This window comes from Erythrolamprus reginae, unplaced genomic scaffold (assembly GCF_031021105.1).
Source record: "Erythrolamprus reginae isolate rEryReg1 unplaced genomic scaffold, rEryReg1.hap1 H_4, whole genome shotgun sequence".
NCBI lineage: Eukaryota > Metazoa > Chordata > Lepidosauria > Squamata > Dipsadidae > Erythrolamprus > Erythrolamprus reginae.
Window position 1 is genome coordinate 415,063 of NW_027248495.1, and position 16,027 is coordinate 431,089.

General features: G+C 46.1%; 2 protein-coding genes across 5 annotated transcripts in view; one reads left to right on the top strand and one right to left on the bottom strand.

Annotated features, from left to right (window-relative positions):
- LOC139155658 (nuclear transcription factor Y subunit gamma) overlaps positions 1–16,027 on the top strand; it is a 215,541-nt gene that overhangs the window by 68,177 nt on the left and 131,337 nt on the right. The window lies entirely within an intron of this gene.
- LOC139155657 (uncharacterized protein C11orf96 homolog) lies at positions 4,497–4,917 on the bottom strand. The gene has a single exon (XM_070730881.1). The coding sequence runs from the start codon at positions 4,915–4,917 to the stop codon at positions 4,525–4,527; it is 393 nt and encodes a 130-aa protein (XP_070586982.1). The 3' UTR covers positions 4,497–4,524.

Sequence of the window (16,027 nt, forward strand, 5' to 3'; positions counted from 1 at the left end):
ATCAGTATATAAAATATAGAAATTTTAAGATGCATTCTTTGTCATCCATCCTAGCCTCCATTCACCCTGGAGACTTCATGTCTTCCTTGGATCTTACAGAAGCTTATCTTCACATTCCTATTGTAAAAAGCCACAGGCAATTTCTTCGCTTCGCCTTCCATGGCAAGCATTATCAGTATAGGGCCATGCCTTTTGGCCTGTCCTCGGTTCCTTGAGTCTTTACTAAGCTCTTGGGCACTCTGGCGGCCCATATCCGGGCCACTCCCATCCACATTTTATGCTATTTGGATGACATATTAATTCACGATCCCTCTAAAGAGGGCACCCGTTCAGATCTCCAGATTTCCATATCTATCCTACAGGATTATGGTTTCTCAATCAACTTTAAGAAAAGTCAGCTCCATCCTTCCACTAGTATTCAACACCTGGGAGCAATAATAGATTCTGCCCTCTCCCAGGTCTTCCTTTCTACTGAGAGGAAGATCAGTATCAAAGACCTTATTTCTCAGGTTAAATCTCAAAGAAGGACCACCATCGCCACCCTGTCTTCCCTGCTGGGAAAGATGGTGTACTGCATTGGCATTATCCCATGAGCTCATATCCATGCCAGGGATCTCCAATGGCCTCTGTTGCCATTCCAAAGATCGGGGAAGAGCAACTCTGCACGTCTCATCTCCATACTGGCCACCGTATGGAGATCCCTCTCGGTGGACCTCCTCTGCCCTGGACAAAGGATCTCCCTTCAGGATTCCAGACCAGTTTACCATCACCACGGACGGCAGTCTAATGGGCTGGGGGCCCCATGCTCTGGGTCTGATAGCCCAAGGCACGTGGTCAGTGGAGGAGTCATCCAGACCCATCAATTGGCTGGAATTGAGAGCAGTGTCGTTAGCCCTCAAACAGTTCAAACCACACATCATAAATAAACATGTACTGATTCTCACGAACAATATGGCCTCAAAGAGCCATATCTGCAGACAAGGGGGCACCCAGGCCAAGGCTCTGATGCAGGAAGCCCTGAAGCTGGGTGTCTTGGCAGAGAAACATCTACAGTCCCTATTGGCCGACCACATTTTGGGAGTCCTCAACGTGCAGGCAGACTGGCTCTCCCGGTCAACTCTGGATCCAGGAGAGTGGAGCCTCCATCCGGATCTATTCCATCAGATCTGCCTCAGATTCTGTCACCCATGGCTAGATCTATTTGCGACTGCGACCAATGTTCAGCTCCCTCGATTTTACTCCAGATTCCCATCCCCGGAAGCGGAGGCAACAAACGCACTCAGAAATCCTTGGCCTCGGGGCTTGCTTTACGCATTTCCCTCAATACCAATTCTTCCAGATGTAGTTCACAAGGTTATCCTAGAGGGGGCCCAGGTGATTCTGATAGCCCCTCACTGGCCTTGCCATCCCTGGTTCGCAGACCTGCAGCGGCTATCCGTCCAGGATCCATGGTGACTCCCTGTTTCGGAGGATATGTTGCAGCAGGGGGTCTCTCACCATCCAGACCCGGAGTGGTTCCACCTCACCGCTTGGCTGTTATCCGGCGTGATCTAGACCTTTGGGGTTACGACCCGGACGCCATAGAAGTGATCCTCAAATCCAGAAGGATTTCTTCCAACAGGTTCTACCATATCTGGTCCAAATTTCACCAGTGGTGTACACAGGAAGGTCTCTCACCTCCTGTGTATTCCCATTCACAGAATTGTATCCTTCCTCATGAAAGGTTTTCATCAAGGTTTTTCAACCAGCACCATTTCCCATCATCTAGCAGCTTTATCTTCAGTCCTGACAAGGCCACGCTGACATCCACTTTGGTCCTTCCCTGAGATTCAAGAATTACTAAGAGGCATCTCAAACCTCAGGCCTCCCACTGTCCATAGCTATCCATCCTGGGACTTACCTCAGGTTCTGCATTCTCTCACTCAACCGCCATAAGGACCCTTAATGTCATCATCTTTCAGGTAGCTATCATATAAGGTAGCCTTTCTGGTGGCAATTACATTGGTGCAACGCATATCAGAGTTGGCAGCCCTATCCATCCATCTGGACCCTACCTTTCTTCCAAAGGTCAGCTCCATGTTTCACAGATCCCAGGACATTGTGCTGCCTTCATTCTGCTCCAATCAGAACCATCATCTCTCCATCAGATGGCACACACTGGATCTCACCAGAGCCCTGCGGATCTACATCCAATGAACGAGACCTTTTCACAGGTCCGAAGCCTTATTCGTAGCCTACCATCCCAGATCCCTGGGATCCAGGGCATCCTCAACCGTATTAGGCCGTTGGATTCGAGGGACAATCTCGAAGGCATATGAGTCAGCTTCCCTCAGCGTACCAAGAGGTATCACGGTACATTCCACAAGAAGTGTAAGGGCAGACTAGATGGACCAGGAGGTCTTTTTCTGCCGTCAGACTTCTATGTTTCTATGTTTCTAAGTGCAGCCACATCAGCCACATGGGCAACTCAAGCTCCGTTGGAGGAAATCTGCAAAGCAGCCACTTGGGCCTCTCCAAATTCTTTTATAAGGCACTACAAAATTGACTCTTGTGCTTCAGTGGATGCTGCCTTTGGCAGAAGAGTCCTCCAATCCGTTACCTCTCATGATAGCAAACTAATTCCTTCCTAGGGACACATCTATTGGGTATGTCCCATGTGACTGCTCTTTCAGTACAGAGAATAGGCGTTGATCACTTACCTGAATGCCTCTTCTCATACGCTGAGCGGGTACAGCAGTCACCTCCCCTCCCTAACTTTTTTCTAACTATGGGTATACCTTTTAACCTGTTTTTTCCTAATAAGAGAGTAGAGCATCATTCGAGCCACCACCTTTTGAGCCTAAGTCTACGGATTTGCGAATTCTGGGGAAGGGGCGGATCCAGCAATCGTTTAAAAGACAGGCTCGGCCCTATGCGGATTGGACAGCGAGCAACCGACGTGACTGCTGTACCTGCTCAGTGTACGAGAAGAGGCGTTCAGGTAAGTGATCAATGCCTATTCCCCCCCACCCCCCTCGGGTAAATTACACAGTCAATACTGTACCAGTTTTTGTTAAGGTTAGAAATGAAATGAAGAATCATTTTTAGTATTCTCTTAAAATTTCTTGTGGGATCCATAGCTTATCTGGCAAAAGATTTTTCACCTGTCAGGAGCCTTGGTGCGGGGCAGGCAGAAAGTGAAGTCCCGGCAGATGGGTGGCTGGCGAGGCCCACGCACTCCAATCCACCCCTTGCCCCTGCTGTTTCCACTCAGCCACGCTTCTTCCAACCAGTAGCCACAAGACAATCGGCCGTGCCTCACCACCCAGCCTTCCTCGCTGGATGCTTTGCACCAGCGACTCCAACCTACCCAGCTTCACCAACTGCCGCTTCCCATGAACTTTCCACGAAATGGCCTGAGCAAGGGGCAGATGGGAGCGCGGGGCCTGGCCAGCTACCCATCCACTGGGTGTCCATGTTCTGCCTGCCCTGCGCCAAGGCTCTCACTAGCCCAGAGACTACGTTCCTGGGAGGCTCATGATGCGGCCGGAATGCAGTTGCTGCCACCGCTGCCCCTCTCGCTTTCCTTTGCCCCACAGCATAAAGTGGAGACCCACATCATTAATTTTCTTTTCAAAAAATTCCTTGCTGGAATCCCAGCCGCTCAGTTTTTTAAAAAGCTGAGTGGTTGGGATTGCAGCAAGGAATCCTAGAGTGGGCGGGAGAGGTGCCTCCACGGACACAGTCACCTTCCTTCGCGATCACTGCCTATTTGGAGCCCCCACCCATGTTCCCTCTACCTTTTTTTTGGTGTGTGCGGAAAAGTACAGTGTCTGAGCAGGACATTTTCATGCCTGAGCACCTGAATTTTTTTACAGATGTCACCCAAGACAACAACAAAATTAGCTATTGATTTTGCAAAACCTCCTTTGCAGAATGCATTCAGCAGAACAGATCTATGGGAATTCAGTTTGAGATTGTTTTTATTTTGGTGTGCACAGTACTTCACATCAAAACAAACAAATAAATAAAAAATATTTTTGCTGATGGTAAAAACAATGAGAGATTACTACAGTAGAACCTCGACATACGAGCTGCTCTATATACGAGCATTTCGAGATGCGAGCTAGGAGGGGAGAGATATTTTTGTTCTACTTACGAGCCCAAATTCGGGATACGAGCGCTCACCCCTGTCCCTGTCAGCGGAGCCTTTTGGGCTGGTTACTTCAGCAGCACAAAGCTTGTCTTCTCCGGGATTTACCCTGAAAAAAGAGATGGGTTGTTGAACGTTCAAGGAGCAAAATTAACTGCCCTCACCCTGCCTCGAGCCTCATCTCAAAGAAGGCAAAAACGCGCGCGCGGCGCCTCCAACGAGCCTTGGAGGATTCGGGGCAGCTGCTGCCGTTACATCAAACAGCCTGGACTCCTCCGACTCCGACTCCGCCCCTCCGGCTCTCTACACAGTCCAGACGGCAGATCCGCTTCCTCCCCTCCCGCGGCGGGTGAGGCGTGCCCGAACCCAGCCGGGGCGCAGCTCCCGCCTCTTCAGAGGGCCGAGTCGGAGTCGGAGGAGTCCAGGCTGTTCCTCAGGCGGCTGCAGCTGCTCAGCTTCTTCTCCTTCTTCTCCTTCTGTAAGCTGAGGTTCTGGGTGCTGCGGCGGAGGCACTCGAGGGACTGCAGGAACGACTTTTTGGCTTTCTCCTCCTCAATGGGGGAGACGCCTTCCTCCATTTCTTGGATCTCGTCGAAGGTCACCGGCTGCGTTTTGAAGCGGGACTGGCGGGGTCTGCGCAACTTGCCTTTGGCCAGCTTGGCGGGCCGGATGGGCTGAGGGAATTCCTCGGCCATGCACAAGAAGTGTGGCATCACCGCCTGGTAGCTCGAGCAGATGACCATTAATTCGGCGGGCTTGGTGGTGGCTGTGGCGGCGGCTGCCATCCTGCTGCCTTCAGTCCCCTCTTCCGCGCAGGGTCGAGGCGCGAAACTCCCGCTCGGGTTGGGCCCCGGCCGAGGGACGCACACGGGGCGGTGGAGGACTTGATGTAACGGCAGCAGCTGCCCCGAATCCTCCGAGGCTCGTTGGAGGTGCCGCGCGCGCGCTTTTGCCTTCTTTGAGATGAGGCTCGAGGCAGGGTGAGGGCAGTTAATTTTGCTCCTTGAACGTTCAACAACCCATCTCTTTTTTCGGGGTAAATCCCGGAGAAGACAAGCTTTGTGCTGCTGAAGTAACCAGCCCGAAAGGCTCCATTCCATTCAAAAGTCCGTCAAGCATTCCTCAGGCCGCTCCGTCCGGGATGGGGCTCCTCCGGAGGGACGCACGCATTAATCGCTTTTCCATTGATTCCTATGGGAAACAATGTTTCGACATACGAGCTTTTCAACTTACGAGCCTCCTTCCGGCACCAATTAAATTCGTAAGTCGAGGTTCTACTGTATAGTCTAGTTCCAGCTTTTTTGTTCTCTGCAGCTATCTCACCATGACTTGAACCTGTGAAGTTTGGTTTACAAAGCGGTAGCTTTAAATAAGGTCCAGGAGGGAAGTATTTTTAATAGGAAAGTGAACACAAGAACAAGGGGACACAATCTGAAGTTAGTTGGGGGTAAGATCAAAAGCAACATGAGAAAATATTATTTTACTGAAAGAGTAGTAGATCCTTGGAACAAACTTCCAGCAGATGTGGTAGATAAATCCACAGTAACTGAATTTAAACATGCCTGGGATAAACATATATCCATCCTAAGATAAAATACAGAAAATAGTATAAGGGCAGACTAGATGGACCATGGGGTCTTTTTCTGCCGTCAGACTTCTATGTTTCTATGTTTCTATATTTAACCTCTAGACCACAGGATCTCATTCATTCAGCTTGTTGCAGGGAAGAGCCATATGTTTTTTTCTGTTGAATCAACCTGGTATACCCAAATAAGGGAAGGAACACACGGCTTCTTTTTTTTAATTGGTCTCTCCAGGGGTCCTTTAAAAGTGAAAAGTATAAAGAAATTTCCACTGTGTTTTTTTCTTTCCCCAACAAGTATCCTTCTGGTATCCCAAATTAGTGCGAGAATTTTTTTTCCATTTTCACATCCCCTTCCAATAAGAATTAAGGTGGCACTGGAACTCTGCTGATGATTGGCCCTGTCGCCCATTTTTCATGGCTAAGGCAGGACTAGAAGTCAAGTCCCCTGATTGGCTCCAAGTCGCCCATTTGGCTTTTATCTGATGGTGGCATTACATCTTCAGTGATTTAAGGACTTTGATTCCCAGACCCCAGGCATTGATTCCCTCCCCAAGCATTCCTTGCCCCCCCAGACAAAAGGCTTCTTCTGCAGCTGCGCCTCCCAGCTGCCCTCCCCCCTCATTCAACTGTCATTCAACCCTGCCCTGCTGCCTCCCTGCCAGGTCACACAGGGCCAGCACTGGCTGGTGTCTGTCTGAGCCCCCTCCCCTCCCACCCGTTGCCTTTTCTCCCCCCACTTCGGGACTGGCTGAGCAGAGAGGAATGGAGGGGAGGGGGGCTGCGGGGATGGCTGGCCTCTGCACCTCTTCCCTGTTATCTCCTGGGACATGTTGCGGTCCCAGAGGCTGCAGAGAGCAGCCGGAGGAGCCATGGGGGGAGAGTACGGATGGAGAAAGCCAGTCTATGGAAGTTGGAAGGAACTGAGAGCAGAAGCTGCAGGCAGGCAGGCGAGGGCTGCAGAGGGGAAAGCCGGGTTTTGGAGGAATGGAGGAGGATTTCTCTCCGTCCAAAAAGTTGGGTGTGGGGAGGAACAGCTCCCGCGAAGTGAGCAGGAGAGGCGAAGAGCAACAGCAGCAGTGGAAGGGCAAACCTGGAGACTGTTGGAAGAGGGGAGGCGGCTGAGAAGGATGGGAATCTCCTGGGGGGAAGGTGGGCATGTTCCCCATGGCTGCACCACTCTGTGCGGCACTTGAAAGGTGCTGCGCGGAGATTTCTTATTGCCTGCGCTCCAGCGCACCTTACAGGGAATGGTGACTCCACCCGCTCCAGCAGCTGCTCAGGTTTTTAAAAAGCTGAGCGGCTGGGATTGCAGCAAGGAATCTCAGAGCGGACAGGGGAGTTGCCCCCATGGACACCGTCGCCTTTCTTTGTGATCGCTGCCTGCTTGGAGCCCCCCACAATCACCCGGTCCTGGCAGCCGCTCAGTTTTTTCAAAACCTGAGCGTCTGGGATTACAGCAAGGAATCCCACAGTGGGCGGAGGAGGTGCCTCCATGGACACAGTTGCCTTCCTTCGTGATCACCGCCTGTTTGGAGCCCCATCACTACCACTGCCAGGTCCGGTAATTTTCTTGCAGCAGGGAATCCTTCCCAAAAAAATTACTGGAGCTGGTGGGGGGGGGGGCTTCATGGTCACATGCACCCCGTTGGCTTCGCTCCCACCCAGGCCCCCAAGGATGGGGTGGGGGAGCCTAGCAAAAAAAGAGAGCTGCACCATGCCAAAGCCTTTTCATCTGAGCTGCAGGCAGAGTGAGGGTTTCGTGAGGGGGAAATAGACCGCTTTGGCACGGCACGGCTGGGCTCTCCTTTTTTCCCTGCTGCTGTCTGCGTGCTCCTCGCTATTTTCCTCTCTCCTCCTTCCTAGCCTCGCGAGGTGGCCGTGTGTGGCTGGAGGGGAGCCGGGCAGGAGAGAGGGAAGCTCTCCAAGGCCAGGAAGGAGGAAACAGGAAAAATGAGGAGTGCAGATACAGCAGCAGCAGGGGGAAAAAGGAGAGCCAAGACTGGTAATCCCAGAAGTGACTGCCACTGTTCAGCTGAAGCTGTGCACAGCTTCATTTCCAGTGGCGGAATGGTTCCCTGCCCTGGTGGGTCCAATCTATCTCTGCTGCCAACGCTCGGGTGATTGCATCGCCCAAGCGCCGTCAGTGACTTGAGTATAAGCTGAGGTCGGATTCTGAAAAACCCGGCTTATACTCGCGTATATACGGTAAGTCCAATCTTCACTAACTTATCTATCAGCTCTTTATGTGGAACTGTATCAAAGACTTTGCTGAAGTCCAGATAGGCAATATCCACGGCACCACCTTCATCCAACACCTTTGTGACATAGTCAAAGAAATCATTGAAATTGAGCGTTGACTCACCTGACACGCTCCTTCTCATGGTTGAGGAGTCACCAGTCAGGATGGGTTGTACTTGCTCATCAGAGGCGTGTCTGAGTCCGAGAAGTATAAAATTACTGGAACCGCCCATTGACCCCAGTTTTGATGACATATATGAAAACATTGACTCGGAGTGGAAAGCACAACCCTAGACTCCTAAGTTTTTATACATAAAAATAACCTAAGAAATTCTAGAACTAATACCCCTCATAGAAATTGAATGCAAGAAGAGAACAGGTAGAAGAGCAGGGAGGGACTTGATTGATGAGTCCTCGACCATGAGAAGGAGCGTATCAGGTGAGTCAATGCTCATTTTCCATGGAGAGGAGGAGTCACCAGTCAGGATGGGACATGTCAAAGTTATTGTCCCGAGGCAGGGTTTAGTACACTACCCTTTGTAGGACTCGACGGCTGAAGGCTGCTTGGGCAGAAGCAAATTTGTTGATTCGGTAGTGGCAAATGAAAGGTAATAGGGAAGTCCAGGTGGCCGCTCTGCATAATTCCTCCAAGGGGCACTGGGTGGACCATGCCACTGAATTGGCCGCGTTCATGGTTGAATGGGCAGTGATCCCCAAGGGTCTTTGGATACCATAAGCCTTGGCTACGTCTCCCAGGATCCATCGGCCGATGGAAGAAGAGGAAGCTTTGAGGCCTAGTTTACGAGGCGAAAAGTAAGTGAATAGGGCCTTGGCTCGTCTGATGGTTTGAGTTCGCTTCAGATAGATCCGAAGGGCTCTTTTAATGTCAAGCGTGTGCCGGACTTCCGGTTTTTGGCGTCAAGCTGTTACCAGGCAGCCTTCCTTTTCTCCGGGGGTTGTCCTGGCCTTTCGTGTGTTTTTTTGGTGCTTAACGGCGATCACTGACCTGGAGAGATGGTGATTTAATAGAGGAACTCCTTGTGTACCTGAGGGAGGTCGGCGGACCCACCAGGAAGCAGGGAAACCCCCTTTGCCAGCTGTGATGCTCCGACTCCATTAAGGAAGCTGTGAGAAGGCGGCGGTGAAAGCTTTGGAGTGAAATAAGTGAAGAGATTCCTTTTGATAGATCGTTGTTTGTGGATAATAGCAGATGAAAGACCCCCTGTTGTGTCCTTTGTATTGTTAAGGAAGAGTGCCAAAACCTTTGAGAAAAGCGGCGACTGCGATCCTTAATTGGCTGATGGCGGCAGAGAACAAACAAGACTAGGCAGATCGAGCAGATGTGATTTAAAACCTTATACCAACTGAACTTTTTCTGCTGGACTCTGTTTGTGATTTTGCAGTGAAAGATTGGAAACAACGTGTGATACACAACATTTGGGGGTGAGAAAGTTTTGGATGTCTTGATGGTAAGAGGAAGTTTTGAACAGATTAAGTGGATTAGAACGAACTGAGTCGGTGACAAGGCACAAAAATCGGAGGTTTTTATATACCGTATATACTCGAGTATAAGCCGACCCGAGTGTAAGCCGAGGCACCAATTTTTGCCACAAAAACTGGGAAAACTTATTGACCCGAGTATAAGCCGAGGTTAGAAAATGCAGTGGCTACTGGTAACTTATAAAAATGGAAACCAATAAAATTACATTAATTGAGACATGTTTTAGAATATTTATTTTAAAGAAAACCAGTAAACTAGCTCTGTAAATTTAAAAGAGGGTAAACAAATTAACAATATTAACAATAAATTAAAAAGTAAAAAAAGTAGCTCAATCAGCAACAAAGCTAAAACCTAAGAGTTAGAATCCTTCAAAACTGGATTCCTTCTCATCATTAATTGGATTTACATTATTGTTCTGTTTTTATATATGCTGTCAGCCACCCTGAGTCCTTGGAGAGGGATGGCATACAAATCCAATTAGATAGATAGATAGATAGATAGATAGATAGATAGATAGATAGATAGATAAATCTGTATCCAAAGAAGAGCTTCAGCATTAGCTGCTGTGAGGTTATCAGCATGACCCCCAACTGTTATTGTTGTTTGTTGATTTTGTTGTTGATTTTGTTGTTGTTGTTGCTGCTATATTTTGTCCATGTCAGCCACATGGTCTACTAATGAGTCTACAGAGAGGGGCTGCATACAAATCTAATAAATAATAATAAAAATAAATAATAATAATGACAAGAAGCTAAGTTCACCAGTTTCTTCCAAAGCCAGGCTAAGCCTCCAAGATTGTAAAAGTTGAAGCCAAGTGATTGTAATTCTCACCGGCCCAGAGTTTACAATGAAGCAACCACATTTAGCTGGAGAAAAATATGCAGACTCATCTATTATGCCTTAATGATCCCTTAAGCTCTTTGCTCAAACAGGGAACTGGAATAATTGCTAAAGGAGAGAACAGGAGCCAAACTGCACCTGGTGAACCACAAACACGTGCGGTGCGGTTTTGGCAAGGTGGATTTTTTCCTGTACGGCTTCGACGGGCTATTTTAAATGACGAAATGACAGAGAACTTGTCTTTCGAAACACCGTGAAGCGGCTGTGGGAAGGGTGAGTTGCCTCCTTTCCCCGGCACCAGCAAAGTTGCCAGCCAACTGCTCCGACAGCGTGCGAGAGGGGAAAAGCCGGTGAGGTCGGGGGGGGGATTCCTGCTTCATGAGTCCCCCCCCCCCCGACTTCACCAGCTTCGCATCGTCTTTTCCCCTCTCGCACGCCGTCAGAGCAGTTGGCTGGCAACTTTGCTGGACCCGGGGAAGAGAAGGTAGCTGCCCTACCCTTCCCACAGCGGCGTCACTTGGAGCCCCGTTTTACTTCTCTCTTGGAGCTCCTGTCGGCATCTTGCAGCAAAGTAAGGGCTCCGAGTGACACAGCAAAGTTGCCAGCCAACTGCTCCGACGGCGTGCGAGAGAGGAACAGACGATGGGAAGTCACGGGGGGGATTCCTGCTTCATGAGTCCCCCCCCCCCACCTCACCAGCTTCGCATCGTCTTTTCCCCTCTCGCACGCCGTCGGAGCAGTTGGCTGGCAACTTTGCTGCGTCACTCGGAGCCCCCTTTTACTTCCTGCTTGGAGCTCCTGTCGGCGCCTTGCAGCTACCTTCCCTTCTCCGGTCCAGCAAAGTTGCCAGCCAACTGCTCCGACGGCGTGCGAAAGAGGAACAGACGATGGGAAGTCAGGGGGGAGGGGATTCCTGCTTCATGAGTCCCCCCCCGACCTCACCAGCTTCGCATCGTCTGTTCCTCTCTCGCACGCCGTCGGAGCAGTTGGCTGGCAACTTTGCTGGACCCAGAGAAGGGAAGGTAGCTGCAAGGCGCCGACAGGAGTTCCAAGCAGGAAGTAAAAGGGGGCTCCGAGTGACGCGACTGTGGGAAGGGTAGGGCAGCTGCCTTCCCTTCTCCGGGTCCAGCAAAGTTGCCAGCCAACTGCTCCGACGGCGTGCGAGAGGGGAAAAGACGATGGGAAGTGGGGGGGGATTCCTGCTTCATGAGTCCCCCTCCCTGACCTCACCAGCTTCCCATCGTCTTTTCCGCTCTTGCAGTTGGCTGGCATTTTTGCTAGAGCAGGGGAGAGGAGGCAACTGCCACACTCTTGCCACAGCCGCTTCGGTTCACCACACTTTGCCGTTTCCCACACTCGCCGAAGCCAGCAATGTCTGCCGGGCTCCCGCGGTGCGCCCTCTTGTGGTCACCCGGCGCCCTCTTGTGGTGACCCGAGTATAAGCCGAGGTCGGGTTTTTCAGCCCATTTTTGGGGCTGAAAAACCCGGCTTATACTCGAGTATATACGGTACTTAATCTTTTTCCTTTTTTTTTTTACCCTCTCTTTCATCTCCCCTCTGTCTAACCCCACTACTTCACCTCACTTTTGATTGCATATTGACTCTGCATTGTTGTTCCAGTTGTCAGAAAACAAACAAAAAATCTACAAACTTTGAACTTTGATTCCCTATTAACTCTACAACGCTGTTCTCTTACTGATAGACTGTCAGAGATTGTCAGAGACTTCCTTAATCATAGAGACTCTCAGAGACTGAACTGTGAACTGTGACTCAGCGCTATTGCATCAGCCCAAGAAGAGAGAAAAAGAAAAGGAAAGAAAAACATCCCTCAATATTATCTGCTCCTTATTAATTTCCTTCCCACTCCTGAATATTCCTGTCTACTGTTACTCTCCTTTTTCCAGTTACAGTTATCTTTCTTTTTTGAATACTCTATATGTGATTTGTTGCAATGTTGAGAATAACCCCTTGATTGTTTGATTTTTGAAAACATTCTACATTGATATATTGCCATTACATCTTTATACTGTCATTGATAATACTTTATACTGTTATATTATCATCACTACTAGAGATCTATTGAATCTATGAATTAATTGGATTACTGAGCTAGATTTACTTACGGATTTATATCTAAACTAATAATTTATTTATTGACCTATATACATATATGCTGATGTGTTAACCTATCTACTTATTATATACTTATTTACCTATCTATCAATATAAACACTACAATTTGTCAAACAACTGTATTTAACTATTATAACTATTAATTATTATACATTAATTGAAAGTTATTTTTCATTACCTATTACTTACTCAATTCTTCCAACTTACTCTAACCTTCTTGAATACCCATATCTAGAACATTAATAATACTTATTATATATTGATATAGAACTGTATATTGACATTTTTGAGTCTTAAGAATTGGATTATAGAGCCTATTATAATATTATTATAAGCTATCCTACTATAAGTTTACTATAAGTTATTCTATTAAGATTAATATAAATCAATAGTATCAAACATTTTGAGTATAAGCTAAACCCATATTTCTGTATCTCTTACTATACCCTGTCTGACTTTCCCATAAATATTCAAAATGTCATCTACTAATACAAATACAAGTACTAAAGCTTGGAAGAAGGCAGCACCTCAATCTTCAACTCCGACCATCCAGCGTAACTTAGAAAACTCTTCTACTGACAAAACATCAGCTGTACAATCAGACCAAGCTGCACCCATCACCCTAGCTTCCCTACAAGAGATAATGATTAATATGCAGAAATCAATGGATCGGAACTATGAATTAATGATGGAAAATATGGGTGCAATGAAGGAAGATATCAAGGAAGAGATCAAGAAAATTGACGATCGTGTTGGACAGCTTGATGAGAAGATAGCGATGATGCATGGAACCCTCACACAGAATGATGAAAAAATTCAAAAAATTGAGGAACAAAATGATAGAATGGAAACCAGGTTGCAATACGCAGAAAGTAGGACAGAATACATCAATAAAAATCTGGAAGAGGCCATTTTAAATCTTGAGCTTGAAAAATCAGCATTCTTCTTGAGGTTCCAGAATATTAGCGAATCAAGTGAAGAGAACCTGCCTCAGATTATGTCAGAAATTCTTGCACCCATCACAAATAAAACCCCACAGGAAATGTATCAACAAATGGATGAAATTTACAGATTATCTAAAAGTTACGCAAAAAGAAATCGCCTACCCAGGGAAGTACATATTAGATTCACTAAGCTTACTATAAGAGATGAAATCTACAATATGTCAAAGGAAAATCCTCCATCATATAAAGGAAAATAGATCATAGTCCTTCGTCAAGTTCCTAGACGAGTGCGTGAAAAGCGGAAACCCTATCAAACCCTAGCTAATAAACTCAACAGAAACAAGATACCATTTAGATGGCTGACACCTGAGGGCATGCTTATCTCCTTAATTGACAAAAAATACAAAATAACTTCGACAGAAGATGCAAGAGACTTTTACGATCAAGTCATCAAAAAGGTAGATGAGGAATGTATTAGGGAGCAAAAATCAAAAGATAAATCTAGCCTGGATGAAATCAGCTCTGAAGACACTCTCGCAGATAAGGAAACTGGACTTAAATTAACCCTGCTGTTCTGTTCGGGTCGTATGTGACCCGAAACCAAGTTTGAGTCCCCTGTAAAACATTTTCCCTGCATATCTGAAACTTGAAATTTCATGACTTTTCATCATTTCAGGGGTTCTCTCTATGAGAATTTTTTTGGGGGGGGGTGGGGGGCTTAGTTTTTGCTGGGCAAAAAAACTCCCTAATGTTATGTTCCCGGGTCTATTTGACCCGGACTGCAAATTGATCATTTTAGATACTTATATTTGGTCTTTTTGAAAGCTTTTCTCATCTGGAAACAAGTTTGAACATTTCTGCACACAATGGAATGAAAATTGAACTGAAAAAATTAATCCTTATTGGTTTATTTAGCACATAAAGGTGCCTCCCCCCCGTTTTTGTGAAAGTTTTTTCAATTTATGGATAGTTTTGCTTGCAAAATGCATTCTATTTTACTGGAGTTGGTGTGGGATTGGTAGCTTGAACATTTCTGAATATAAGAAAAATATAAAGGAACTGAGAAAAATGATTCTTACTGTTTTTTTAACATCAGAAATAAGGCCCCCCCCCCCCCCTTGGCTGCTTGCAACCATTTTCACTTTTTATTTTTTTATGCTCCAAATCCGAAATATTCTTTAAAATCTTAGGCATTCATTTACTCAATTTAACAATGCTGATCATAAAAAAAATATTTGTGGGGGTGGGGGAAAATTTTTTTTCTTGGCAAAAAAAAAGTCACGTTTACTCTGTTCGGGTCATATAGACCCGGATCAAAATGATTTTTTTTAGGTACTTGAATTTGGTCTTTTTGAAAACTTTTTCCACTGGAAAACTAGTTTGAACATTTATGAACATAATGATATGAAAATTGAACTGGAAAAATTGAGACTTATATTTTTATTTTGATCAAAAAGCCCCTCCCCCCATCCTTTTTGAATTTCATGTCAATTTATATTTTTTAAGGCTACAAATCCTTAAGGAATTTCCCCCCAAAAGGTTTGATATACTAAATTGAACAATCCTGAACATAAGAAAAATATAAATGAACTGAAAAAAATGACTCTTATTGGTTTATTTTTGAATATAAGACCATATCATTTTAGACTCGAGTATAAGCCTACTCGAGTATAAGCCTATTTGAGTATAAGCCTGGGGGGCCATTTATGAGCAAAATAAACCAATAAGGATCATTTTTTTCAGTTCAATTTTCATATCATTATGTTCAGAAAGGTTCAAGCTACCAATCCCCCACCAACTTTAGTAAAATAGAATGCATTTTGCAAGCAAAACTATCCATAAATTGAAAAAACTTTCACAAAAACGGGGGGGGAGGCACATTTATGTGCAAAATAAACCAATAAGGATTAACTTTTTCAGTTCAATTTTCATTCCATTGTGTGCAGAAATGTTCAAATTTGTTTCCAGGTGAAAAAAGCTTTCAAAAAGACCAAATATAAGTACCTAAAATGATCAATTTGCAGTCCGGGTCAAATAGACCCGGGAACATAACATTAGGGAGTTTTTTCGAACAGAACAGCAGGGTTAACGGAAGAATATGGCAGAGACGGCCCAACAACAAGATCTCAAGCGGAGGCGAGAAAGGAGAAAAGAAGAGAACCAGCAAACTAAGTTACATCACAAAAAACCCTTACCGAATAATGAAATAAGACTATTCTCTATCAATATCCACGGCCTCAACTCTCCTAGTAAAAGGAAAAAAACATTCCACAAAATTGAACAACAAAAAGCAGATATAATCTGTCTCCAAGAAACGCATGTAAAAAAACAAGACCAATTAATCTTAAACCATCCCAAGCTTGGAGAAATCTTCTCATCCCTTGCTGAAGTCAAGAAAAGAGGAGTAGTACTATACATTAAACCTAAACTTAACCCTAAACTAATTTACACAGACGACAACGGACAGATATTAATAGTACAAATTACATCAGGAACAAAAAAAATACATATAATCGCAATCTATGCTCCCACAATAAATCAATCCACTTTTTATGCAAAGCTACATCAAAAAATCACGGAATTAAACTTAACAAATATAATAATAACAGGCGACTTCAATGCAATATTAGACATGAAAAAGGATCATAAAAGCA